The sequence below is a fragment of the Podarcis bocagei genome (genome assembly GCF_964188305.1).
Source record: "Podarcis bocagei genome assembly, chromosome: 13".
NCBI classification, from domain to species: Eukaryota; Metazoa; Chordata; class Lepidosauria; order Squamata; family Lacertidae; genus Podarcis; species Podarcis bocagei.
In genome coordinates this window covers 23,932,526-23,959,447 of record NC_138138.1, presented here as the reverse complement: position 1 = coordinate 23,959,447, position 26,922 = coordinate 23,932,526, and the positions used below count along the sequence as shown (strand labels likewise).

At 43.7% G+C, this 26,922-nt stretch overlaps 1 protein-coding gene and 2 long non-coding RNA genes across 4 annotated transcripts in view; 2 read left to right on the top strand and 1 right to left on the bottom strand.

Annotated features, from left to right (window-relative positions):
• The first annotated feature begins 1,624 nt into the window (after positions 1-1,624).
• Positions 1,625-4,190, top strand: LOC308571417. The gene is made up of 2 exons (XR_014001406.1): positions 1,625-2,118; positions 3,217-4,190. It is a non-coding gene; the product is annotated as an uncharacterized lncRNA (long non-coding RNA).
• On the bottom strand, positions 3,270-13,377 carry LOC308571440. The gene is made up of 3 exons (XR_014001435.1): positions 11,735-13,377; positions 9,335-9,432; positions 3,270-5,680 (listed from the first exon to the last, which is right to left on the bottom strand). It is a non-coding gene; the product is annotated as an uncharacterized lncRNA (long non-coding RNA).
• A 1,574-nt stretch (positions 13,378-14,951) lies between these two features.
• NPEPPS (aminopeptidase puromycin sensitive) overlaps positions 14,952-26,922 on the top strand; it is a 70,596-nt gene continuing 58,625 nt past the window's right edge. The window contains exon 1 of one of the 2 annotated variants that reach the window (XM_081166155.1): positions 14,952-15,788. In XM_081166155.1, the coding sequence (XP_081022281.1) occupies positions 15,090-15,788 (699 nt within the window). In that variant the 5' untranslated portion in view covers positions 14,952-15,089. The remainder of the gene's footprint in view (positions 15,789-26,922) is intronic. The other variant, XM_081166154.1, reaches the window with a different exon arrangement.

Sequence of the window (26,922 nt, the reverse complement as noted above, 5' to 3'; positions counted from 1 at the left end):
GCCCCAGCCCCTCCCCTCTATTAAGTGAGGAATGACAAGGCACATGAACAGAGAGCGCCTCACATTTCACATGCCTCTCCTCCCAGCTTTTAATAAAACCATTGAGTGTTCCCTGCTCAGCCTGGCCTCCTCCTGAATTGAAGTTTTTGTGTTCGAGGTTTGCTGGCAGCTTTCTGGAGTCAGGGGTATAGCGCGCGAAGAGCGATAGCAGCGCAAACCCGGGATCCTGGGACGTGCAGAACTGATCTTCTGCCTTTGCAAAGCAAGCTCTCTGTTCCAGGAATCTGGCTACGTGTTTGATCCTTGCATGCGGCTCTGCGAGTTACAAGGCTGGCCTTAAACTTGGCAGTGACGTTTTATTTATATGCATCCCAAAGGTACCAGACAAATTGCAGTTCATTCATTCATTCCCTCTTATCATGATTAATTCATCTAGCAAGGAAGGACTAGGAGTGAAAAAGAGCCAATAGTAGCCACACCAATAAGGAGGAAAGTGCTCGCTTTCCAAGTGAACATCTCCACCTGCCCTGGGACTTTGGGGCTGAGTCAGCCATGGGTGCATTTTCTGAGGCATGATTGGTGATGTAGTTCATCACTTTTTCAACTGGGGGTGTAATAATAATAATGATGATGATTATGATGATGTAGAGTTTTTAAGGCTTCTGATGAAGTGCAGACCCTCCAAGTGTCCCTATTTTCCAGGGACGTCCCTGATTTAGAGAAGCTGTCCCTGTTTCTGATTCGATCCCAGAATGTCCTGCTTTTCCTTAGGACGTCCCTATTTTCATTGGAGAAATGTCAGAGGGTATGTAAGTGGGCTTTAGTCTACAGAGTTTATGCCATAATAAATCTATTGGTCTTTAAGACTAGGCGCAATCCTATGATCCTTAGAAGGGCCTCCTAGGGGGTCATAGGATGCTGTAGACCAGGCATAGGCAAACTCGGTCTGTTAGCTAGGGATGATGGGAGTTGTAGTCCCAAAACATCTGGAGGACCTAGTTTGCCTATGCCTGTTGTAGACCTTCCTCTCCGTGGGTGGAGAGAGAGAGGTCCACCTGCTGATAGTGAGATCCATTGTCAGAAAGCACTTCCTAGTTGAACTAAGGAACTCACTCCCACCAGGGACAGTGATGGCCACCATCTTGGATGTCTTTAAAAGAGGACTGGGTAGATTCATGGAGAATAAGACTATGCATAGCTACTAGTCCTGAGGACTATGCTCTGCCTTTCATGGTTGGAGGCAGTATCCTTCCGAATACCAGTTGCTGGGAATTGCAGGAGGGGAAATTGCTCTTATGCCTGGATCCTGCTTTTTGGGTTTCCCTCACAGGTTGGCCACTGTGAGAACAGGATAGCGGCCAAGACAGGCCATCATCCTGCTCTGGTTGGCTCTTCTTACATTCTCAAAGCAATCCAGCAGCTGCTCAGAACCAGAAGCAATTTCCCCCTCAGTTTCATCTGACTCAACAAGGAAGTATGTTGTTTGGAAGCAGAGGTCAGCACAGGGATGGATGGGGGATGTTACACAGGGATTCTTCAGATGCCTCTCCAAGGCCCACTTCTTACTCAGGTGGTAAATCTGTGTCTGGGCTGTGCCACATCAGACTACAAATGTGAGCTGACATAAAAATAGAATATGAGCTGACATAATAGCTCCTTCAATTAACTCCTCCCCCCAATACTGTCATTTTTGTTTAAGCCTCCCACACCTATTGCAATAGTCCAGTGTGGAGGTTACCAAAACATAGGTCACCGTTGCCAAGCCCTCTCTTTCCAGGAAGAGGTACACAACTGCTGTAGCTGGAACTGGAGCTTCAGCAATACAGGCCACCTAGGCTTCAAATGATAATGCTGGAGCCAGGAGCACCCTCAAACTATGTGGTTATGCTTTTGTTGCTGCACTTCCCATTCAAGAAGAACTGTTTGGCAACTCTCTTTGCTCTTTTCACAGGCAAGTAAGGACCAGGCTGTTTGGGCAGGCTTGGAACATTTATCAAGGACTGAGAAGGAAGCTCTGTGAAACCATAATTCTGAATTAACTTGCTACAGGCTATTTAAAACATTTAACCTTGTGGTTCCATTATTGTTTTATGACTTTTAAAATTGGCTATTATCACGGTGAGTATTTGCAGTAGGAAATTGTTCTGCAAAAAGAAAAAAGAAAAGAAAAAAAGCAGCAGCAGCAGCAGCAGCAACAACAACAACAACAACAACATCTTCTCTAGAAGACCGTTTCTTCAGTGTCATTAATATATTAACCAGCAGGCTCGTGTGTGGCTTTCTTTAAAATGGACTGGAATTAACTGGACACTACTGAAGAATACAGTGGTGCCTCAGGTTACATACGCTTCAGGTTACAGACTCCGCTAACCCAGAAATATTACCTCGGGTTAAGAACTTTGCTTCAGGATGAGAACAAAAATCGTGCTCCGGCGGCACAGCGGCAGCAGGAGGCCCCATTAGCTCAAGTGGTGCTTCAGGTTAAGAACAGTTTCAGGTTAAGAACGGACCTCTGGAACGAATTAAGTACTTAACCCGAGGTACCACTGCATTTTGTGGCAATTCCCTGAACAGTCAACAGGTGGATCTATTATTTAATTTCACTGTGGGTTTGTGGTGCTGAATTAGGTAATTGCCCAGGAATAGCAATCATTAAATTAAATTGATTCTGCTCTTGTATTTACCCTACCCCATTCCCCAGCTAAGAATGTTTGGAAACTAGAACCAAAAATAACTGGGGACTAGAAGATTGAGTCTGAGGCAAGGACAGGCGTGGTGTGACTCAAGTGTTATCTGCGTCATGTCCTACAAAAGCATACCATCCCGGGCACCTCTTGTTTAGTGGGTATGCCACCTGGCACCTGCTTTTGCTGACTCCAGCAAAAGAGATCCTGTTTCTTTGGCTCCAAGTTGCAGAGCACCCAGCGGTTTCACACTTTGACTCTCTCAATTGCCGAGGACAGAGCTGGAGACCTTCCAGTAGGTTTTTGTAGCTGTTGGAACAGAACTGCTTTTCTGCTGCTACCGAGGGCAGGGTTGACTTGCCCGCTGGACTTCAAATCCCAGCTGGGGATTTATGGCGTTCACAAGTCTTGCGACAGAGACATTTTTCACAGCTGATGAACAGTGGGGGGTGGGAGGAGGAAGTATGAGAGAAGGCGGCTTGGAGCAGGATTCTACATATGATGCGACTAACTTCAGTACTATCCCCCGCAGATTTGTGGTATTGCTGGGCAGGAACAAAGACAAACTACACTTCTGTGCAAGCATTTTGAAGAGGCAGGCCGAGCTCCAAGTTTTATTTAGGGCACAGGCAACAGAGCATCTCAGCATCACTCATTCATGCAAACGTTCACCTAAAACGAAGGAAGTAAAGCATGCAACTTGGAACCTAGGAGTGCCATATCTGGCTGCCAATTTGGCAAAAACTTGATTTGAGCTTTGCCACTGAATAAACCACAGTTACCATGAGCAAAACATTTTTGCTGCAGACAACAATATGTATATTTCTGGCCTTCAAGCACAAGAGAGTGTACAGGTTGCTTGAACTGGAACTGGCCAAGAACTAGGCACTGAAACCAGTGAAATGTGTATTGCCAGATGTGTAAGTTCACCCTGGAGCAAGATGTGGGTGACCTGCAATACTACAACTCCCATCTTTCCCTGATCATTGCCAGGCTAGCCAGGGATGATGGGGATTGGAGACTTACAACATCTGGAAGGCCACAGGTTCTCCGCTATGGCAATATGTCAAGCAAAACAAACAATAATATGATGCAAGAGATACAAACAAATCCATTAAACATAAAGTGAAACTTTATAACATGTTAAAAATCAATAAAATGCCTATACAGTGGTACCTCGGGTTAATAACTTAATTCGTTCTAGAGGTCCATTCTTAACCTGAAACTGTTCTTAACCTGAGGTACCACTTTAGCTAATGGGGTCTCCTGCTGCCGCTGCGCTACCGCCACTGCCCAATTTCTGTTCTCATCCTGAAGCAAAGTTCTTAATCCGAGATACTATTTCTGGGTTAGCGGAGTCTGTAACCTGAAGCGTCTGTAACCTGAAGTGTCTGTAACCCGAGGTACCACTGTATGAGATAAGAAGGAGAAACTAACACTGAAAAAGAGCCCATATTGAAACAAAACTTATCACGCAGCAGATAAATTGAAAGCTTGCTTATATTTTTTTAAAATGTATTTTTACAATACTGTTATGAATTGGCGGGGGCAGACCCCCCCATAATTCTTGGATTCAGTAAAAGCTTGAAATAATCAAGTTTTGATTAAACTTTGCCAAACACGGCATTTAGTTATGCTAAAGAGCCAATCCAGCTCTTCAGAGCCATCTGGATGGGCCATTAGCAGCAACAAAGGTCAGTGTTGGCCCATCAAAGACACCATCAGAGGGCAAGACTGCTGGGCAAGAAGGCATGGGGCCCCTTCTTTGCTGGGTGCTAGTGGGCAGAGGCAAAGACCAAGTTGAGGGTTTCAAGTTTGAATGGCAGGCTGGGAGAGGGCCTTGGAGTCTGTTAGCAGCGAGAAGGAAAGGGAGGGGCAGAACTGGGGATAGCAGCCTGGAAGTAAGAGACACAGAAGGTGGCTTTTTGCTGTCCTTAGAATCCAGTGCTGCCCTTAAGAGGTAAGTCAGACCCTTATAGGAAGTGAATGCTCTGCAATCCCTGCATCTAGGTGCAGGTTGTATATATGTGTAAATAAAACCATATCTCATAAAGACACTGCAGTCTCTGTTGTGTCTTCTTGTCCAGAAAAGGGAACACAGACCAAGTAAACACACTTGCAACCCTTGGAATCTCGTACCACCCATTGAGATTGGGATGGCGTGTACCAATGCATTGCTCTCTTTTCCCCCGTTGTATCTTCACAGTGTTAAGGTTTATTATCTTGCTCTTTAAAAATTAAAAAAATAAAAAATAAAAGTTGAGGTTCTGAAGATTAGAGTTCTGTGTCAGGTAGCTGCTGTTTGAAACCAACCTTGGCATCTATCGGGAAGTTAAGGACTACCCACCATCTCTCTCTCTTCAACCTGTGTTTCCTCAATAGTGGCTTGCGAAAGATAGGAAAGATGGAAATATGCAGAGAGGCACAAAGCCAAAAGAACAGTCCTTTGGCAGCGCGGAGCAAAGTGTAGGCTTCAGAATCAAAGAAACAAACATGGTTTCTTCAAGTCTCAACAAACACTGGCCGCATGCAGCTCTGAAATTTTGTGCGTCTCTCTTCGTGTGAGTTTTGGAGTGGAGACCTTTTGCCTGGGCATGTTCTGCAGTTCTTACTTTAGGACCTTGTTTCCGTTTGCAGCAAATATACGTTTCCCAGGCTGCTCAATGAGCTGCTCCCCAACTCGAGTGCTCACAAGACTTTTCTTGCTCCCAAACGTATTTCAGCCACACCTTCCTCTGGGGCCTCAGTTTATGCAACTACTGGCAGGATATTGAGCATGGGGAGTTGCACGCACCTAACGACATTTCCTTGGGATGATTCAGTGCACAGCCGTTGCCCAACTCTGGCCTGACCCCTGATTACATTCAATTTCTCAGGGTGCATGGCATATGAATTTTGCACCATATGGATGTCATTCCAAGGTGCAAACCACCAGAAAAACAACAACACTTCCATTGTGGTCTAGGTGATGGGAACGAAGGCAAAGGCTTGCAAAGCTGAAATTAATTAGGAGACAGATCAAAACAAGCTGGTGCGAGGCAGCACCTTGAATTTAGAATCAGGAAGGTTATGTAAACACCAGACATTTGAACCACACAGCTCCCCCCCCCCAATAATCATGGGAACTGTAGTTTAACCCACACAGAGCTGCATTTCCTAGCACCCTTAACAAACTACAGTTTCCAGGATTCTTGGGGAGGAGTGATTTGTTTTAAATGTGCTTGCGCTTTCTGAATCTCTCCTCTGCCACCCTCTCCCTCCTCATCTGCAAGATGGTTGAATAATAATGACACACCTTACAGGGTTGTTGGAAGAATTACTCCTAGATAATGCATATGAAGTGCTTTGAATACTTGAACGTGCTATAGAATTTATTTATTTCCTTCCAACCTGAATTCTACCCCTGCTGCAGAGCTCCCTCTGCCCTCCCCATCATTTGCAATTATGAATACTATGAGATTTGGAGAATGCAGTAAAGGATGATATAACCAAGGTATTAAAACACTGACCAAGTTCACATGTCACACTAAGTTAAACCATAAGCCAAACCGCATCTCTTTAAGCTGATTAATTTTGAAGTACTGTATTCGCCTCACAGTGAATTCAACACATGTCTTCTCACAAGCCATTCCAATTTGGTTCAATGGAACAAACTCTCAGGTAACAATGTACAATATAGAATAGCAGCCAGGCAATGCAATCCTATCTATGTTTACTTGGGGAAAAGTGCTTCTGTGTTCAGTGGGCCAAATTCCCATGTGAGTGTGCTTTATGAGTGCTGCCAAATGTCTGAAAGTGACACTTTTAAAGATTCAAAATATGAATTCTGAACTGCTGTCAGATTTTGCATTTTATGCAAAATTTTGGGTGGTATTCAACTTACCTATTGAAATGAATGGACCTACCTGAGCCATGTTTAATGAGTTTACTGTAAATAAAACTTCATTGACTACCACCCTTCCTTCCCAGTTCTATTCTGGTCCTGAATTTTATATTTATAAATCTGAAATTTATTTTTCCACTGCTAACATTCCCAATGTGACAGATGCAAGTGACTTGGCAGAACATGGCAGGAACAGCCTCATTCTTAGAGTTTTTGAAGTTCACAACAACTCAGTTTTCTGCAGTGCAATGCAAAGCTCAGGCAGCACGACGGATCCCTTGCTCTTCTCAGGCTACGGTCTTTAAACGGACAGACACTTGAGATCTGAATAAGCCATTTGAAACAAACAAACATCCCTTGATTGAGGCAGAACAAGAAGCCAACCTATTCCAGGAATAGATCCATCTATTCCAAATGTGCTTGCACTGTGCCAAACCAAAGCTTACGCCTTCCAACACAGGAGGCCTATAACTTGCTCACAGACTGTGGCCAGAATATGCACGGAGGCTATTTTTTAATGGAAGGTGAAAATATGCCTCTCTAAGCAAATTTGACCTATGCAGTAACATGCAATTGACTCCCCTCCCCCAAGGTGCTAACAACTCTCTTCAGGAACTTCAACTACCAGCCCTTTTCAGCTCCACCCCCCCCCAAGAATGCAGAACATTTCAACAGAATGTTGTACTATGTATGTATTAACAACACACTCTACAACATTTATCTGATAAAAATAGGCTTATCCTATTCCTTAATAATAAAAATGTTTTTATTATTTATCCTCCGCCCATCTTGACTAGGTTGCCGCCCCCCCCCCCCCGCTCTGGGCAGCTTCCAACAAATATAAAACCATAATTAAGCATTAAAAAACTTCCCCATACCTATGCCTTCAGATGTCTTCTAAAGGTTGGCTCGGGGGTGGCACAACTCCATACCCCCCCAACATTTCTCCGATGAAAATAGGGACGTCCTACCATACCCTTCAACAGTTCTGCGATGAAAATAGTGACGTCCTAAGGAAAAGCGGGACATTCCGGGATCAAATCAGAAACTGGGACTGCTTCTGTAAATCTGCATCTGCCCCTGGAAAATAGGGACACTTGAGGGGTCTGTAAAGACATTTTTATTTATCCCTTCTCATAGAAACATAGGCGCCGACTCCATGGGGCCTGAGGGGGCCTGAGCCCCCTCAAAAATTCGTTTGGGGGGGGCTCTGCCCCCCCAATAATCTCGGGCGCCTCTCCAGCAGAGCGCCACCGCCGCCCCTCCCCCAGCCCAAAATGCACAGGGGTGGGCTGCATGCCTCCTGCCCTCCCTCCCAAGCAAAAGCTCCACCCAATTTCCTTCGGAGCTGATTAATAGGCACAGCACACTCTCCCCTATTCGCTCACGAGGAGGCGGCGCCACTTTATCTGCATATTCATGAGCTTATTTATTATTCATGAGCTTTCGCGGGCTCCCCCAATATTTTTTATAAGTCGGCGCCCCTGCATAGAAATAATACAAGGACGTAATTAATCTATTTTACAAAGACAAAACAAAACAGTGAAGTGAGGTTACAGGGAACGACAGAGGGCCTTCTCGGTAGTGGCGCCTACCCTGTGGAACGCCCTCCCTTCAGATGTGAAGGAAATAAGCAGCTATCCTATCTTTAAAAGACATCTGAAGGCAGCCCTGTTCAGGGAAGTTTTTAATATTTAATGCTATACTGTTTTTAACACTTGATTGGGAGCCGCCCAGAGTGGCTGGGGAAACTCAGCCAAATGGGCGGGGTATAAATAATAATAATTATTATTATTACAAAACAAAACAAAACAAAACAAAACAAAACAAAACAAAACCCTTCCCTTTCTTCTGTATGTAGTGTAAAGTGCATTTCAGGGAACCAAACAAGCAATAGTGGTGAATTTATGGTTACCAGATTTTTTTCAATGAATCCGGGGACACTTTTTTTTTTTTTTTTTTTTTTGAAGCTGAGTAGCAACAGGGAGTCAGTAGTGGGGATGGTGAGGCAAAAGACCCTGGGCCCAAGCACACATGCATATTGTATAAATGTGCAAAGCCCTTCTTTCGCACCCTGTGAAACATAAACCCGCAGAGTTTTTTAAAAAACTGGGCAACGGCCGGCCACCCACGACTCCCGAGCCTCCCCCCATCAGTCAAAACAAAGGAGGAAGGGGGCAGGAGATCTGTACCACCGGACGTCCCCAGTTCCCCTTTGGCAGTGGCAGCGGCAGCCTCAGCAGCCCGTAGCCAGCCTGGTAGTGCAGCTGGCTCTGGCTGGCTTCAGGAGCTGCTCGCTGCCCGCTGCTGTGGTGCCTGACATTTTTCCTATCTGAAAGTCCCCATATGATGTGTTGTGCACAAGACACATCATATGGGGACTTCCAGCGAGGAAAAATGGTGGGCGCCACAGCAGCGGGCAGCGAGCAGCTTCTGAAGCCAGCCAGAGCCAGCTGCACTACCAGGCTGGCTCCGGGCTGCTGAGGCTGCCGCTGCCACGTTTCCCAGGAACAGATTTGCACATCTGGGGACATTCCGGGGATGGAATTTGTCCGGGGACAGATTTGCAAATCTGGGGACCGTCCCCGGGAACTGGGGATGTCTGGTAACCCTAGTAATTTCCACTGGACCTGAGGTGGTTGCTAGGTCACAGGGGTGTGGCCAAATTGTTCTTGTTTTATGCCCTTTCACCATTGCAAAGATACTGCAGATACTTAAGCATTGCAGTTTTACAAACAGCACCTTACTAAACTGAAAAGTGCCATACTTTATTTCAGAAGGGGTCCTTGCTGTCACATTTGCTTCTCCACTGGGAGAGGAAGTTGTGTGGCCTCCATCTGTTCTGGCTCTCTCCCTATCTTCTTCCTTTGCAAAGAAACAAGCATTTCAGTTTTATCAACGCCTAGTACCGAAGTGTCTTACCTAGGTTTAGAAAGGGGCCACTGCTGTCACTGGATCATTGCTATTCTAGACCATACGCTACTAGATTATTGTTTCCTTTCTGCTGTAAGCCATGGCTAGTCGGCACCCTTAGCCACGGCTAGTCGGCATCTGTCAACATGGAAGCTCTGCTTGTATTTAATAAGGTGTCTCTGCAGCTGTAATGTCAACCTAAAATAGAAACTTTTCATCACCAGTCAGCCACATGATAAATGGAATCATGGCTATTCTACCAAAATGGCAAGGAAAAACAACCAACCAGAAGCAACTGGCTCTAGCGTAAACAGATAGTAATCATTGTAGCGTTAAGGAAATCCAGTCAAGAGACTAGAATGGTTCCAGGCCCGATTTCACACTGACAAAAATAGAAGCCGATGTTACACTCAGACAAGGAACAAATTAACTATTTTCTTGGGGAACTATTACTGCATTATAACAGAAGCCTAAGATAGGCCTCAAAAGTTACAGAACTTCTTCTGAACTGCCTGAGAGGTTCACAATTCCCTTTCAGATTATTCACACCTAGCCCGAGGTACTTGAAGAGATTTATGGTGGGCTCCTGAGTCTACCAAATTAGTAGACCAGTTACAGATCCTACAGTGCCCCTATTTTCCAGGGACGTGCCTGATTTAGAGAAGCCACCCGGGTTTCTAAATTGTCCCACTATTCCTTAGGATGTCCCTATTCTCATTACAGAAAAGTTGGAGGGTATGGAGCTATCCAACCCCTGAGCAACCTGAAGTCATTCCTCGCTCGCAGGCCAGTTTCCCAGTTGTCGGTGTTTATACTACATTTTTTTAGATTTGCCTTGAGACAGTCTTTAAACCTCTTTTGTTGACCACCAGCATTACACTTTCCATTTTTAAGTTTGGAATAGAGTAGTTGCTTTGGAAGATGATCATCAGGCATCCGCAAAACATGACCAGTCCAACGAAGTTGATGTTGAAGAATCATTGCTTCAACACTGGTGACCTTTGCTTCTTTCAGTACACTGATATTCGTTTGCCTGTTTTCCCAAGTCATGTGTAAAATTTTTCGGAGACACTGTTGATGGAATATTTGGAGGTTGGGAGTACAATAGTTTTGTAAACAAGCATGTTGGTTTCCCTGTGAATGTCCCAGTCGTCAAACACTCTGCACTTCAATTGGGAGAAAGCCACACTGGCAGAGCTCAGGTGATGCTGGATTTCGGCATCAATGTTGGCCCTTGTGGAAAGATAACTGCTACTGGCACACGGAGGACCGTGACGAGTGCCAGAGCACACGGAAACACAGTTTACCTTCCCACCACAGCAGTACCTATTTATCTACTTGCACTGGCATGCTTTCAAACTGTTAGGCTGGCAGGAGCTGGGACAGAGCAATGGGAGCTCATCCCGTCACGGGGATTCGAACTGCTGACCTTTTGATCGGCAAGCCCAAGAGGCTCATTGGTTTAGACCACAGTGCTACCCGCATCCCTGTATAATGGGCCCCAGAATTAATGAGACGCAAGGGCAAACCTGTTTACTTCAACTAACATTTCTTAATATATTTTGGACTTCTCTTCATTGCTCAGATTTCCAAACGCGCTTTGAGATGCAGCTAGGTAATTGGAGATGAAGTGGAGTTGTTGCTTCTTTGAGGGATGCTGCAGAAAATTTGTTTTACATATTGGGTATCATACGACCATCCACAGAAGTGATTTCCAATGTCAAACCCTCTACAGTTGTAGCTGTTGTACTACAAGGCAATAAGCATCAATATTTGCTTCTCATAAGTCTACTTTCAAGAAGCAAAATATTTCCTTACTGGCAGTCATTATGGCAGAACACAACTGGAGATGAAGTAGTTTCAAGCAAGGAACATAGATTTTTCATTTATTGAGGCAAGCTGAAACTGAGGATCTTGTTCAGTTTTCTAACACATGACTCCCTGGTAAACTTGATTCTCTTCACTTGGTTTAAGCACTTCTCCTGATGACCATAGGAGGGAGGGGGGAAACTGCACAGCTAGGTAAATTATAGAAAAATATTCTGCATGGAGGCAGAGGGGTGGTAGCTCCTGGCAACAAAAGCAAGCCTTTCGGATTGAGATTGGCTGAGTTGTACAGAAAGCTAATTGATAGAAAAGTATCCAGGACACCGTCTCTACACTGAAGTTGAGTACGGAAGGATGTGTAGAACAGAAAAGAGTGTGGCTTTGAGATTTTGGGGGAAACTTAAAAATAAATTACTGGGCACTTTACTTGGTACGGCAAAGTCCAGTTGCCCTCATGGACCTGGGTCCACTGGAGTCAATAGCGGATCTTCTAAATCTTTGTCTTTCTCAGATCCAGGACATATCTTTAATCCCAAATGCAACCCAGATCCACTGGATTATCATATTTGTAAGTCTGTTTTTCTCTCTTTAGGATGATAGATGGCAGGGGCTCTCTGCAGAGGGCTACTATAACGAACAATGAACCATCACTTAGCATTGCCCCAAAGAGGAAATAAATCACCAGAAAATGAGGACACAGTTTTGTATAAAATGCAAATCAAGAAATAAATGCAAATTGAGAAATAATTACTGTAATTCAAATAGAAATACAGTACATCTCGCCATCATAGGGAAGACTGAGACAAAGTGACTGAGTAGGTACACGTCTGCTTGCCTGGTGCTGTTCACTGTTGATAGGCAACTCTTCCCTAACTTTCAGCAGGACTTGGGCTAGGCAGAGACTTCAAACAGAGAACGGTCCTCTGTAAAGTAAGACACATGGCCACCCTAAACTTTCAACTCCCATCATCCCTGGCTATTGGCAATGCTGACTGGGGCTGATGGGAGCTGTCAATTGAAAAATCATGTTTTTGTGGGGGGAAAGCTCAGGATGTCCTGGTCTTTACTTTTTGAAATATGGCAGTCCTAGACTACGAGCCAATCAGAGTTGAGCTGCGGGCCTGCCAAGCAGGATTCAGTAGTTTGAATCTGTGGAAAGGTTGAGGCCTACTGAATACTCATATATATGAGCTGCAGATAATCTACTGCATTTCCCTAGAAAAGAGAAACACCCATTTATCTCATGAGGAGCTGGTTCATATTACTACACCCATTTTTATCAGCTGTCTTTGAATTACACTTCAGAATCTTTGTTCTCACCCGCCTGCCCCAAATTCTTGTTGCGTTGCCTCAGGACTTGTGCTAAATTAGTATTCTTTCTGTGTCTTTCATGCTCTGTGCTAACTTATATTTAAAACAGCGAGATAGCACTTTGAACTGAAATTAAACCTTCTGAAAAACACAGTTTTCAGAGATAACAGGAACTTAAACCACCCAATTCCCTTCCTGTTCCCTAGATAAAAACCCCTTGCCTTTCCCCAACCCCGATAAAGGAGATAGTATGATATCCCAGAGAGGACATGATCACTACTTTTTATTTTGCTGGCATTTGAGATTTTAATTAGATTACTGGTTATAACCAGAAGGGAGATATGCAAGTGTTCCTGGTTCAATTACAGGTTTCCAGATTATTCTGTTCATTCAGAGGGAAATGGTAAACATTTAAAAGTGGAATGGAAATGGAATTGACTTCTGCAGGTTTCAAGAAAAGGCAGGGGAGAGGCTCTTTGGGTAACCTAGATTCATATTAAGCCAGGTTTAATGTTCAATGAATTAATACTTAAGGCTGCAATATGATATCTCCATTTACTCAGTAGAGTAAGCCCCATTGAGCTCAGGGCTTCATTTATTGGCTGCATGCAATCCATACATTTAAAGCCCATTTTGTTGTTGTTTAGTCGTGTCCAACTCTTCGTGACCCCATGGACCAGAGCACACCAGGCACTTCTGTCTTCCACTGCCTCCAGCAGCTTGGTCAAACTCATGTTCGTAGCTTCAAGAACACTGTCCAACTATAAATATTTATTTAAAAAGAAAAAAGAACACTGTCCAACCATCTCGTCCTCTGTGATCGCCTTCTCCTTGTGCCCTCAATCTTTCCCATCAGGGTCTTTTCCAGGGAGTCTTCTCTTCTCATGAGGTGGCCAAAGTATTGGAGCCTCAACTTCAGGATCTGTCCTTCCAGTGAGCACTCAGGGCTGATTTCCTTAAGAATGGATAGGTTTGATCCTCTTGCAGTCCATGGGACTCCAGCACCATAATTCAAAAGCATCAATTCTTCGGCGATCACCCTTCTTTATGGTCATGGTCCAGCTCTCACTTCCATACATCACTACTGGGAAAACCCATAGCTTTCCCTACAGAATCATGAGAACTGTATTTTACACCTCACAGAGCTACAATAACTCACTCCTACACAGGACAATGATAACCACCACTTGGATGGCTGTAAAAGAGGACTTGACAAATTCATAGATAATATTTTCCATAGCTATTAGCCATGATGGCTATGTTCTGCCTCCATAGCTGAAGGCAGTAATGCATTTGAATCTCAGGCGCTAGAAACCACAGAAGGGAAGAGTGCTATTGTACTCCAGTCCTGCTATAAGGTTTACCACAGGCATCTGGTTGGCGCTGTGAGAACAGGGTGCTGGCTCAATGGGCCTTGGGCCTGATCCAGCATGTGTTTTCTTATGCTCTTACACTCTTGTGCACACACACAGGATGTACATATGACTTATAGGGATGCAAATTGTCCCTCCCTGCTCATCTGGGTGGTGGGCTGGGTTGAGAGGTTCAAACTTCCCAGATCCCATTCCGAGCACTGTGTCTGCTGTAATCCTCCCTTGTTTTGTTGCTGACAAAATCATTTGGGGTTTTTTTGGGGGGGGCAGAATTTTTTGCTTGGGAGCTGTATTACGCTCCCAGGCCAAGGATTAGCCACGCCAGACAAAATAGGACTATGCTGCGAGTCTCCCACTGAAATCAGTAAGGTGTTGACGCTGCAATCCAACGCAGAGACAGGTTTCAATAGTTCACCTAACTCAGCATAAAATACTCATCCGGCTCTTCCAAACATAAAACTGCGCCCACGCAAAATACGTATGAGAGATCTGGGATAAAAAAACCAAAGTCTGCTTTAATACCTAATTATGCTGTCATAACTAAAAAAAACTATAAACCCAACAAGCCAAAGGTTTTCCTTAATTATGCTTTTTCCTGATGCTTATTTGTACAGGCGCGTGTAGGCTTTTTTTTTTTTTTTTTGCAAAAACGTTGTTTTTGGGGTGTCTTTTTTCGTTACCGTTCTTCATTTCTGCAGAGAATTGACGGCTGGAGGGGCGGCGGCCGCCGCGCTAAGCTCTCGGGAGACAGCTGGGAGGAGAAGAGCGGAGGCACCACGTGACCCGCGCGTGCCGCATTTCTTCCTCTAGCCTCGGCGGCGGAAGGCGAGGATGCACTCGCGACAAACCGCCGCTCCCTCCCTCCCTCCGAAAAGGAGCGTCTTCTCTATCGCAATGCGCGTGCGCGAGCAGCGACCATGCCCTCCCCGCCCCCTCTCTCTCCCGCTCCCCACCTTTGCTTCGGTTTACTAGTTGACGTCTCTACCATGAGACTTGTCCGTCACGCGAGTCCCCTCCCCCTCATCCGCCGTAGAAAGAAAGAAAGAAAAAAGCCAAGCTCGGGTAACAACAGGGAGGAAAAGGCGCGGGCGGATCCCAATGGCCCGTGGTGGACGTCTCCTAGCTCTCTTCATTTCAGGCGCCTCGCGGTTGCCGCCGCCGCCGCCCTTCACTACCACCAGCGCGCAGGCGCTCCGGCGCGTGCGTCACGTCGCGAGCGCCCTCCGCCTCCCCGCTCCCCTCCTCGGCCGGGAGGGGGCACAGGCGCGCGAGGCCAAGGGGAGGAGAGAAAGTTGGAGCGCGCACGCGCAGTGGAGGCAGTCCTATCCACGGCCGTCTAAGGAGGGAGGAGGAGGGTGGCGGCGGAGGCAGCAGCAGCAGCGACAGCAGCACGACGACCCACAGCAGGTCAACTTGGCTCGCTCGCGGGAGGCCCTCGCCCCTTCTCTCTCTCGGTTGGGCCAGGTGCGGCCTGCTCCTCCCCATCCTCCTCCGCCTCCTGGCTTCGGTCTCCGCCTTCTGTCACTGGGGGGTCGCCGCCTCCCCCTCAGTGCGCGCGCGCGCTGGGCCTCCCCCTTCGCCTCAGTAGCAGCAGCAGCAGCAACCTCCGCTGCCGCCGCCTCGTCGTTCTCCTCAGCCACCTTCTCTTGCCGTCTCGCTGCCGCCGCCGCCGCGATGCCGGAGAAGCGGCCCTTCGAGCGGCTCCCGGGCGAGGTGCGCCCCATCAATTACGGGCTCTGCCTCAAGCCTGACCTTATCGACTTCACCTTCGAAGGGAAACTCGAGGCCGCCGTGGAGGTAAACGCGGGGCTGGAAGTGGGCGAGGCGAGGGGAGGGCGCGCGCGCGTGTATGTATGTAAAGATCTGAGGGTGAACGTGTGGGCTTGGGGTGGGGAAAGGAGTGCGTGTAGGGTTCGGGGCGGGCGATGGTGACTGTGGCTTGGAAGGCCCCGGTGTGTGGGGTAGGGTAGGTGCGCCCGGGGAAGAAGGTGGGGAGTTGGCCCCAAGAGGAGGAATGCGGGCGAATAGCTCCGTGATGGATAGAATTGGGGTAAGCGTCGGGTTTGGGGCTTGGGCAGCAGGGATGGGAAGAAGGTGCACGAGTAAAAAGGGGAGAAGGGTTTCTATGAAGTGTAGGGGTGGGTGGAGTATTTGGGGGGGCAGTGGTACCTGTTTGGCTGATTCTGGATCATGTTTCTGGGGGGGCAGCCTCCCGAGGAGGTTAGTGGTTACTGCTCTTCTGAGATTTTGTATTGTGTGCGCGTTGTGTTGTTGTTGTTGTTTTAGGGAGGGGGGAGTTAAGACTTACCTGGGTGAGAAGGTATGCCTGCCTTTGGTGAAAGAGGGAGATCTGTTCTTTGAGTGTGCTGCTGGGAAGTACACTTCCAAATTGGGTGAAACTTGCCTAAAATAAGTGTGTTTCCTGGAATGAAGGACATGTTCTCTAGGATGGGAGGTGGCCTCTTGGCTTCTTCAAGAAGTTGAGAAGATTTTCTGGTTTTAATGAGGAAGTCTAATTCATAAGGGGTGGATACATTCTTGTAAGATTGAATAGGTTGGGGAATCCTGATGTTAGCAGTTTTTTATCTCTGGTCCTGTAGGTTTGGAGAAGGTTTCTTAGTTAGGATGGGAACAATTACTTGAGGAATTTGTGATTGAGGTTCTTCTTGGATTCATGACATATGGTGTATCTTTGACTATGCAAGGAGATTCAAGTAAGCAGTGTAAAAATTGTAGCAAAATGACCTCAGATGGGCAATATTCAATTTTTTTGGATCAGAATTATAAAGGAGCAAACTATGAGTTTGGCATGTCTTCTCTTAGAATTAAGGGCAGGAACTTTCTTTGGAAAGGTTTTTTTTAAAAGAGTGTTGAGCTTGGGAGACTTTTGCCAATGAGTGTCATCTTGAGAATTATATGTGCAGGACATTCCTCTTGGACTCAGGGTAAGAGATGGGGGACTGTTGGTTCATGCTTTTCATGGCTTCCTTAATAGGGAATAATATGAGCAGATGAAGGAGTGCCTTGCTCAGCAGTAGGGCTTTTGTGTGATGTGAAAGGTAGTGGAATGGAGTATGTATCTTTCAGTAGATTGTTTGTATCTGCAGTCTCAAGTTATGTGATAGTCCGCCTATTAGGTGTGGAAGTGAGTAGAGCTTAGGAAAGAGATGCAAGTGGAATTGTTTCCTTATGTCTTGGTACACATTCTTGTGATGCTCTTTCTTTCCCTGTGTCTCTCCTAAGGAATCCTAACCAAAAAAAAAAAAAAAAAAAAAATCCTTCCAGTAGCACCTTAGAGACCAACTAAGTTTGTTCTTGATATGAGCTTTTGTGTGCATGCACACTTCTTCAGATACACTGAAACAGTTGGTCTCTAAGGTGCTACTGGAAGGAAAAAAATTTTTCAACTATGGCAGACCAACACGGCTACCTACCTGTAACTAGAACTAAGGAATCATATTAGTGATCTTTATCCATTGCCTTACATTCCCATAGGGCAAGACTCCTAACAAAGCCTAAAGAAATGTGTGTTTTGTGTTGCTGATAGTTTTTGTAGTCAGTATTTTTTACTTTTTCCTCAGTATTGTAGTAACACTGCTGTTTTTTCTTAGATTTGGGATTGTTGATTTCAGTCAGCAGAACAGTGGAATGATTCTTGGGTAAAGTTTCTGCACAATGTTAAAATGCAGACGGGATGGAGATTGATAGGCCTGCTTATTTCAGCTACCTATCTGAGAAAATGTCTGTGCAATACACAATCATGACATCAGGTTTCTTTTAACACAGAGGACAGATTTCCTTGAAAACAGGTGTGTGAGAAATGCAGTTTGCTAGATTTCTCTGGGCTCTTTTCTAATCTGGGATCATTCAAATGAATAAGGTACAGTTTAAGATACCAGGAAGAGCCTCAGTTCTTTGTAACACAGCTCTTTGTCATAGAGTTCTAAAACCCTGTCATTAATAATGAATCCTTCATGAGTAAGGCTGGTTAAGTCTCCTGGGGCATAATTCGGTCAAGAGGAGTACTGTATGCTAAACTAGTTCTATTTCTGGCGTATTTTAGATTTGGGGAGGATGGCATGATATAAACTGGAGAGAATTTCTGGGACTGGTGAGAACCTTGAAGAATACTGTTGGTGAATAAAAGTTATTAAGACTGCAATCCTATCCTTACTTATCTGGGACCAGGCCCAATTGAGTTGAATAGGCCTGACTTCTGAGTAGACATGATTAAGATTGCACTACAGATAGGAAGGAAATGTAGATTTTTTTAATTGCTTCTATTTCCTTTAGCTAATACGGCAGTCTCCAAAACTTTGCTAAAATACAAACCTATGTCCTGTAATGTTTATTTGCACTTAGTTTCTACTAGCTGGTCTTTAGACTGACATTTAAAATTGGAAAGTTTCAAACAGGCTATAATCAATACTGAGAAAATGTATATTTCATATGAATATAGATTTCAGCATTAATTCAGGCAGATGGATCACCAGGAGCCTGGGACTTTTCCTGGTTCAGGCTAGCACTAAAATACCCCACAATATTTAGTTTTGTTCAGAGTGCTTCAATTCTAAGTCCCGACCAGATAGTTCAGCCATGACATTGAAGCCATGTCTAGAAATCATAGGTGGTGTTGTTCTTGGTGTTTTAAAAAAGGTTTGATAGATTCCTTTCATTCAGCAAGAGCATATCTGCAAGAGCATTCAAGTGAGCTAGTTTGCAATACAAACTAGTTGTTTCAGCCTTTAAGGGTACATGCAAACCAACTGAATTATTTATAAGGGGAAGTATTTTCAAGACACTATAGATATTAAAAGACAAGTTAAACTCCATTTTTCAGAAGGCAGTAGTGTCCAGAAAGAGCCCCAACTGACTGGGATGGAGAAAATTTGTTTTGTCCATAACTGGCTTTGTGTCTCAGCAGGAGCAAATTTCACTTTGAAGTGTTGAGCGAGCGTATTTGGCTACATAAGCAGAGCAGGAAACACTGAAAGGTGACCAGTTGTGTAAATACCATGGAGACAACGTGCAGGGAAATGGAATGCAAGTTGTTAAAATGATTCTGATTTTGAAAACAACTCCAGCAGAGAATGGTGTGCATGTTTCCAAGTTAACTGTGGACTGTGGTATGTCTGTTGATGGGGGTTGGGTGGGAGGAAGGGAAGAGAATGAGGCTATAAACGAACCACCAGTTCAGTTAAATAAAAACATGATTTCTCAAGCAAATGTGTTCAATAAGTGTGGTGACACTTGCAAATGTTGGGTGTTAAATTAGGATGGAAAGTAGCCAAGATTGAACAAGGCGTATTAATTATTTCCCCTCCACCTTGCTGCAAAGGTTCCTTGGTCAATTATGCTAGCACCCTGTGACTGGCTTTTGACACTTGTAAAAATCATTTCAAAATGTGCTGTAGTTTGTGGCTGATGATAACACACTTAAAATAAGAGACAATAACATTTTCCCTGTTTGAGCCCTAGCATAGAATTGAACATGTTTCCAGTGGTTATAAAAGCTAATGTTTCTGAAATGGGCAGTTTGTGGAGAACTAATGTACATGATTTAGCTTAAACTTAGCAAGTTCCATTTCATAGTTTGGGGAAATTCTGGGGAATTTCTGAAATTGCTGTTTTAAAGTATCTTGAGATAATGTTCAGGAATCCGAATGTGTGTGCTTAACACACTTAAGTTACTTTCTGAAGCATTCCTGACAGTTGTCTTAAGTTAAAATTTATCTTGAAAGCCTTCAGTTGTATAAGAAGGGTCAGAATATGTGCTTAGGTATATGCTAGCAGCTTATAAGGTGGCCCAGTGCCTACAGTATGTCTTGGGGCCTTGATTCAAGTTACAGATTGACCCTGCACTTGCTTGGTGATTTTGAACAAATCCCCAGGAGGAAAATGGGAGTAATATATTTCTGTTGTGGTCAGTGTGTCTAATTTGAATCAACCTCCTATTAGAAGGGAGGTCAGAATGATCTGAAAATAACTTAGAATATCTCTCGATTTTGTATTTTTCAATGTGTGTAGAAATGAAAAACAAACCTAACTTAATAATGTTGAGTGTCTTGTGAATGATGATTGTGATATGTCCAAATCTACAGGACCTGAAACCAGAAGTAATTTGGGAGAAAGCCAGTATTGCTTTGTGACTGCACAGGTTCATGCTAAGTCCTGGGACAAAATACTTTCTCACTTGAAGGTTAAAGGGAGCCAGTGTGGTATAGTGAACAGTGGGGGTAGTGGACTTTGACTAGAGAGACCTGGCTTCAAATCCTCCACTGAGCCATGAAGCACATTGCATGACCTTAGGCCAGTCACTATCTCACAAGGCTGTCAGGATAAATCCCTGTGCATGTTGCCCTAAACTCCTTGCATAGAGCATGGGATACAAAGGTTAATAATAAAAAAGTAATAAAATGTTGCCACCTGAGTAACTTGGAGTTAGCCAAACATTGAAGGAAACATTTTCAGCTGTGTCTTGAAAGTGTAATTTCCTCTACTATTTCACAAGGTCAGTGAACAATCATAGAACAACTGAAAACCATAATGTTAACCCACCAATTTAAGCACCAGATTAGCAGAAGGTCAACACACTTATCAGTGAAAGAGACTTGTAATAGGAGTTCAGCTGTTGCAGAGAGTTTCCATTGGTGACAACTTAATGCACTTCAGTTTCCAATGAGATATGCTAAACGGTGCTTCTAACCTCATTTTAGGACACTAAGTGGCCAAGCATATAAGCTTTTTAATTGAACCCTTTGCTTTGGCAGCTCTCTTGTTCATACCAGCTCTAGAGAACAGGAAACTTTGATCATCTGATAAGATATTTGATTATTATTGATGCTGTAGCAAGTCACATTATTTCAAAGGCTGGTAAATGACTTACACTTTATTTTCAGCCTTTCATTTTGGCACTGCTTTGTTTTTCTACTTGGTAGAAAAACAACTTGGCATATTGGGAAGGAAAACCCAATGCTATGATGTGTTTAAGTGTAATAAACTGGCACATAGTATGTTAACACAATCACTAAGTTTATTAACACAATCACTAAGTTTATTGGTAGCCACAAAAATACTTCCCTGTCTAGTGACCCATTACAATTGTTGTGCAACATTTTCATTTTTTGTTGAAGAACCATGAAAGCACAATTCTTTGTTGATAAGGCAATTTATTATGGCTACGGTACTGGATATACTTACCTGGAGGGACGTGGGTGGCACTGTGGTCTAAACCACTGAGCCTCTTGGGCTTGCCAGTTGGAAGGTCGGTGGTTTGAATCCCTGTGATGGAGTGAGCACCTGCTGCTCTGTCCCAGCTCCTGCCAACCTAGCAGTTCGAAAGCATGCCAGTTCAAGTAGATAAATAGGCACTGCTGTGATGGGAAGGTAAACAGCATTTCCGTGCACTCTGGCTTCCATCATGGTGTTCTATTGCACCAGAAGCAGTTTAGTCATGCTGGCCACATGACCTGGAAAGCTGTCAGTGGACAAGTGCTGGCTCCCTCAGCCTGAAAGCGACTTGAGCACTGCAATCCCATAGTCACCTTTGACTGGACTTAACCATCCAGGGGTCCATCCAGGGCTCCATTCTTTCATAAGGTGTCTCTTCTTTTTATCCTGGAAACTAAAATACTCTTATCTTTGAAATTAAAAAAAACAACTCTTGAGGCACAGTACAGAGGCTGGGTTCCATAAACTCTTACACTGGCTTTTCCCATTGGTGAGCACTCCTGTACTTTCTGTGAAAGCGCTGTTTCTGCCAATGACCACCTCTACTTTCATGCACAAAAAAACCTTGGTGGCAGAAAGGAGAAATGATTTCTTTCCCACTGGGCATTTGGGAGATGCAGCAGAAAGGAGATGCTGCTAGCTTTTCCTGCAACATCAGATGGGAAGAAAAAATGTCCCTTTGGAGGGACTTGAGGGAATGATGCATCAATGGTAAGCGCTTGTTTACCACTGTTAAGCAATGATTCAGATAGTAAACTAAGCCATAAACTTAAAACCCCAAAGTGTTTATAACCTCATATCCTTCTCAGTGCTCAGTTGAGAACACCTTGCTGTGCTGCCTGCTCTGTATGGGGTTTAGACATCAAAGGATCATGGATACTTTTTTATTAATTTGCAGAATTCCTCCCACAGGGAGTTTGTGGAGGTCCTTGCCTTGAACAAATTTTTGAAACAGTGTAAAATCTTTTTGTATGGATAAACATTTAGTAGTTTTAAATAAATGTGGGGGTGATTCAGGGAGGGAAGGAGGAGATATGTAACTTCATGGCTAGTTCTGAATGTCCAGTTCAAAACATAGGCAGAGGTCTTTCCCAGCCTTACTGAGTCTTTGGAGAGCTGTTCCCCACAATACTGGGCCAGAAAACTAATTTCACCTTTGACCTTGAAACTGTATTGCAAGCCTGTATTAGAGCCAAAGCATTTTTATGGTGTGACATATTCTATGAGAATAAGGGTACCAGGTATTAAGGGTGCCTTCCCTTACGTTGGAAGCTGACTTTAACTTTGTGAGCCACTGTAAAATAATGCCCTCCAAACTATAATAGGGTAGGTTTCTGCTATGCATATAAGCTGTCAGGGAAATGTCAGATTGTGAATGGCATCTTCTACCTTAAAGGTCAGACAAAGGAAGGGACCTTTTAAATCTCTTCATTTGTAGTGTCTCATTGGTCTTCTGATTTAGCTGAAGGACATGCTGATGTACTTAGTAAACTTTAACCTGCCTGCTGCTTTTTATAGCTTGCTTGTTCAGTATCTGCCAGGTTTGTAGATCATGCTGATTAGGTGTTAATTTTGTGTTTCAGTTCAGTCTGTTTAAGATGCTGAATATCTTCGACTGTGTGTGCGCAATATATTTGTACACTGGTTGGGCAATAGTTGAAGGTCAAAAATTTTAACACAGTAATACGTTTTCACCAGAGGTTCTGAAAATTACAGTAACTAGGGCAATGGCTGGGATCCAAAGATCCACACAACTAGTTCCACACACTTAAAAAGGATGTTTGACGGTTTCCTTGAGCTGTAGCTTCTTATGCCACATAACAAATGATTTTTGATAATCTGGGGATTTTTAGAAGTTGTTTGTGTTATAGTATAGGGTGCTTTGCTATTCAAAGAGAAAAAAAAATATTACTAGATATGCAAAGGTACTTGGGCATACCTAAAGTAGATCTTTGAATACTCACGAACTGCCTTTTGTAGGTAGCAATATTTCAGGCAGGATATCTTGGAATTCCTGGCATTCGTGTCTAGCCTGTTGGTCCATTATTTCTAGATCTAGGCAGATTTGGCCCTCCAACCTCTGAAATTCCTGATGTCAGCAACGCTGTAATTAGTTAAACTCAGCCAAGTGGTTATACAAGTTTAAGAACAACTTTTGCATAGGAATTGACTTTGACAAAGATTGTCAAACTGTCATCTGAATGCTGAATTGCATTCTTTTCCTGCATAGAACAGGAGTCTTGAGCAGAGGAAGCTGTTGCTTTGTTTTCTATTAGCAGATTTACTGCTTGGATACTATAATCCACATTGGATGCAAATCAGTGGGAAAATGTGGTTGCCTAGATAAGGCCTTATAATTACTGTAGCTGCTTTCATTTGTTCACAGATGTGATCTTACAAAGCTCTTTCTGTTGTTGGGTGGAAATTGGTTTGATTTCATGTATTTTGGAGAATAAATAACTTGGTCACAGTCCAAGATATTGGGAGGGCTAGCTGTCTGGCATGGACTATAAAGTTGTAAGCAGTGGTGAATTCTGATTGAGGGATTAGCTGCTCATCTCACTGCTCACTCTCCTGGCCTCTACATGCTACTTCTTCTCTTAGAACTTTGTCCTCATCCATACTTTAATGAATAAGGGAACAGATCCTCTTTTGAAGAGCATAGTGCATAAGAGAGAATATAAAGAAGGATATATCCTAGGCTAAAGTTATTGTGTGTTTTAAAGTTCAACACACCAATTATCCACACATAGATTGCTGGTATATAAAAGTCTGTCTATCTCTAAAATATACCTAAAATGTTAATAGAACATATTATAATAAAAGATGGTGTAATATAAAATATAATGAAAGGCTAACTATTAAAAGCAAGGATGCAGAACTTGTGGCCCTCCAAAAATAGCTGGATTATAGCTGCCATCATCTTTGACCATTGGCCAAGCTGGGTGGGGCCCCAACAACATCTGGAGGGCCGCAGGTTCCCCATTGCTCTGTTAAAGTTATTCAGATTATAGGAGCAGTACATGGGAAGTGCAACCTTGCTTCTGCTTCACAACCTCTGTGAATTATGATACCATCAACTGTGGTATCCTCTTGGACTAGTGCCATGGGATAGGAATTTGGGGTGCTCTGTTATAGTTGCTCTAGTCCTATCTACATGGCTAAATTCAGGGAGTGACATTGGGAGAGTATTTTTTAGCGCTGTGGCAGTTGTGCTATGTGTCGTGCCCTCCAGATGTTCATCAACCCCAGTCAGGACGGTCAATTGCAAGGAAGACAGGAGTTGTAAAGAACCTCTGGAGGGCACCACATTGACTACTTTCTATTGAATAACATACAGACTCCACATTCAATCCACTTGACCACAGCTGACTACTGCTGCTGAAAATATCAACATGAGGTTCTATAATAAGGAACACAGACTTCCCATTTTATGAAAAAATGTTTTCACCGGTGCATGGGGATTCTGTATTGTGCATGCACTGTGTTAATGGGAAAACTTTGTTTTGATCTCATTTATCAGCATTTTTTCTAAAACTTGCATTTCTTTTTGTAGAAAACTGATATTCCCTACAGTTGTTCAAGCTATCACATGTTTCCTTAATAGTCAGGGCTGGCCTGTCTATGAGGCAGGCACCTCAGGCAGTAGAATCCAAGGGGCACATCCATGGGTGCACCTTTCCCGCTGGAGAAGCAAGAAGTGGTTGCAGTGGGTTCTGATGAGATCTCATGAGAGCCTGCAACATTTCACAGATGCCTCTGGATGCATTGGGCAATCTTGCCAGAACCTTGGAAGCTGCAGCTGCACAACCCTGGTCAGCAAGGCTTTGGTGGAGGTGGCAAGGGGGGAGGCAGGCAGTGCATGGTCAGGGCAGCACCTTCCTATTACACCTCAGCTGGTGAAATTGGACAGGCTGCCCCTGTTAATAGATGTAATAAAGAATGCCATTAGTACTTCCAGTAATTATTCACTGTTTGAGGTGTTGTTGCAGGAAAACTGGAAGTGAATGTTTTTGATGAACATACAGGGTTGTACCCAACATTAGTTATATTCTGAGTATAACTGAAATGAATGGGCATGGCTAACCCAGATCCATAAATTTCAGTGGGTCTGGTCTGAGTAAAACTTAGTTGGATACAATCCATAGTTTCTGTTCTAATTACTTGATTTTTTTTGAAAAAAATAGTTCACATGTCAGTATTCATGTTTGTACTAGCTGCTTTCCAGAAAACAAATTTTCCAGTTCTGTAAGAGGCTTTCAAATATTAATCACCATTGCATAGCTCTTTCCTTAATGTATCTGCTTCCCTGCAAAGCATTTAATGTCTGCATTTTCTATTTGCCTGCAATATAAAATGTCGTATGTTGAACTGCATTTGGATACTTGCTTTTGTTGCTCTCAAACAAGATTTAATCCTGAGCGTATCATGTAAGTGAAGCCTTATTGAAATCAATTTGACTCCTGCTAGCATGAGTCCATTTTCACAAGCTCGCATTTCTATAAACTACTGCCTGTGTGCATAATTTGTTGATGCCTTGTTTCTGGATCTTCATGGGGCTGAACAATTATATGTAACCATTAACTTGGTTTCTGTAAATGTTTTCTGGTGCTTCACACACTCTTGAAAGGCACTGTTGTGTGTGTGCAAGAATATTAACATATCACATTTAAATGACAATGAGGGTACATTCAAAAACAGCCTCTCATGTTGTTCAGGGCCACATATTGGTTGTTCATGTATTATATGTTCTGGAGTGTGTAGGACGGGGTGGCTAACATTTGGCACTCAAGATGTTGGATTCCTAACTCCCATTGCTCTGACCATTGCCCATGCTGGCTGGATCTGATGGGAAGCCACCTCTGGTGTAGGGTGTTAAAGGTATATCTTTAAAGTTAAATGTGGCACCATTCCCTTTGGGTCAAATATGGATTAGCTGTTTCTCTTTATTGACATGCTACAATATTGGCTTGATATTTAAGTGGACCTAGTTTGCTAAAGGAGTCTTGTTGGATAGACTGAAAATTTAACTTGCCTGACAAGCATTGGTTGTTGGGGCCTTCATGTGTTGGATCTGTCAGTTAATTCCAGTTGGTTCTCAATGCATAGTAACTATGGAACCGTATGGGGGGGCATGGGTGTTGATGGGAATGATAGTCTTCTGAATTCACTATTGAGATTTGAACAGATTTGTATCATTTGGGGATTCGTGGCTTTTTAATAATAATACTGTGGTGGTATTGTTCTTGTTTGTTACTTTGGTATGCATTTTTGTATTTTTATATTGTAAACCACCCTATAATTCTTGGATGAAGGGTGGTATAGAAATTTAATAAATAATAACAATAACTGCGGTGCATGCAAAACTTGAATAGTATTTTAGGGTTAAAATAAACAACCAGTTTCCTGAAAATCAGCTTTTTCTGTAGAGGCACCAGCATGTAGAGAGCTGAAAAATTATTTTGGATTTCTGAGTATCAGTTTAAAACTTCTAGGAACTTGTGTGACCACAATTTTGGACTTTTCCCAACCCTAGCTGATACAGTGTTGTGGGGTAGCTTAGGCTGCAGATTCCAGTTGACTTTCCAGCCACTGTGCAATCCTTGCTCTCCTTTAGGTATGGTAAACTACTTATCCAGAGGGAATATTCTGTATTGAGCAAGTTGCTCACTGTGAGATTGTAATACTCACTATAAAGTTA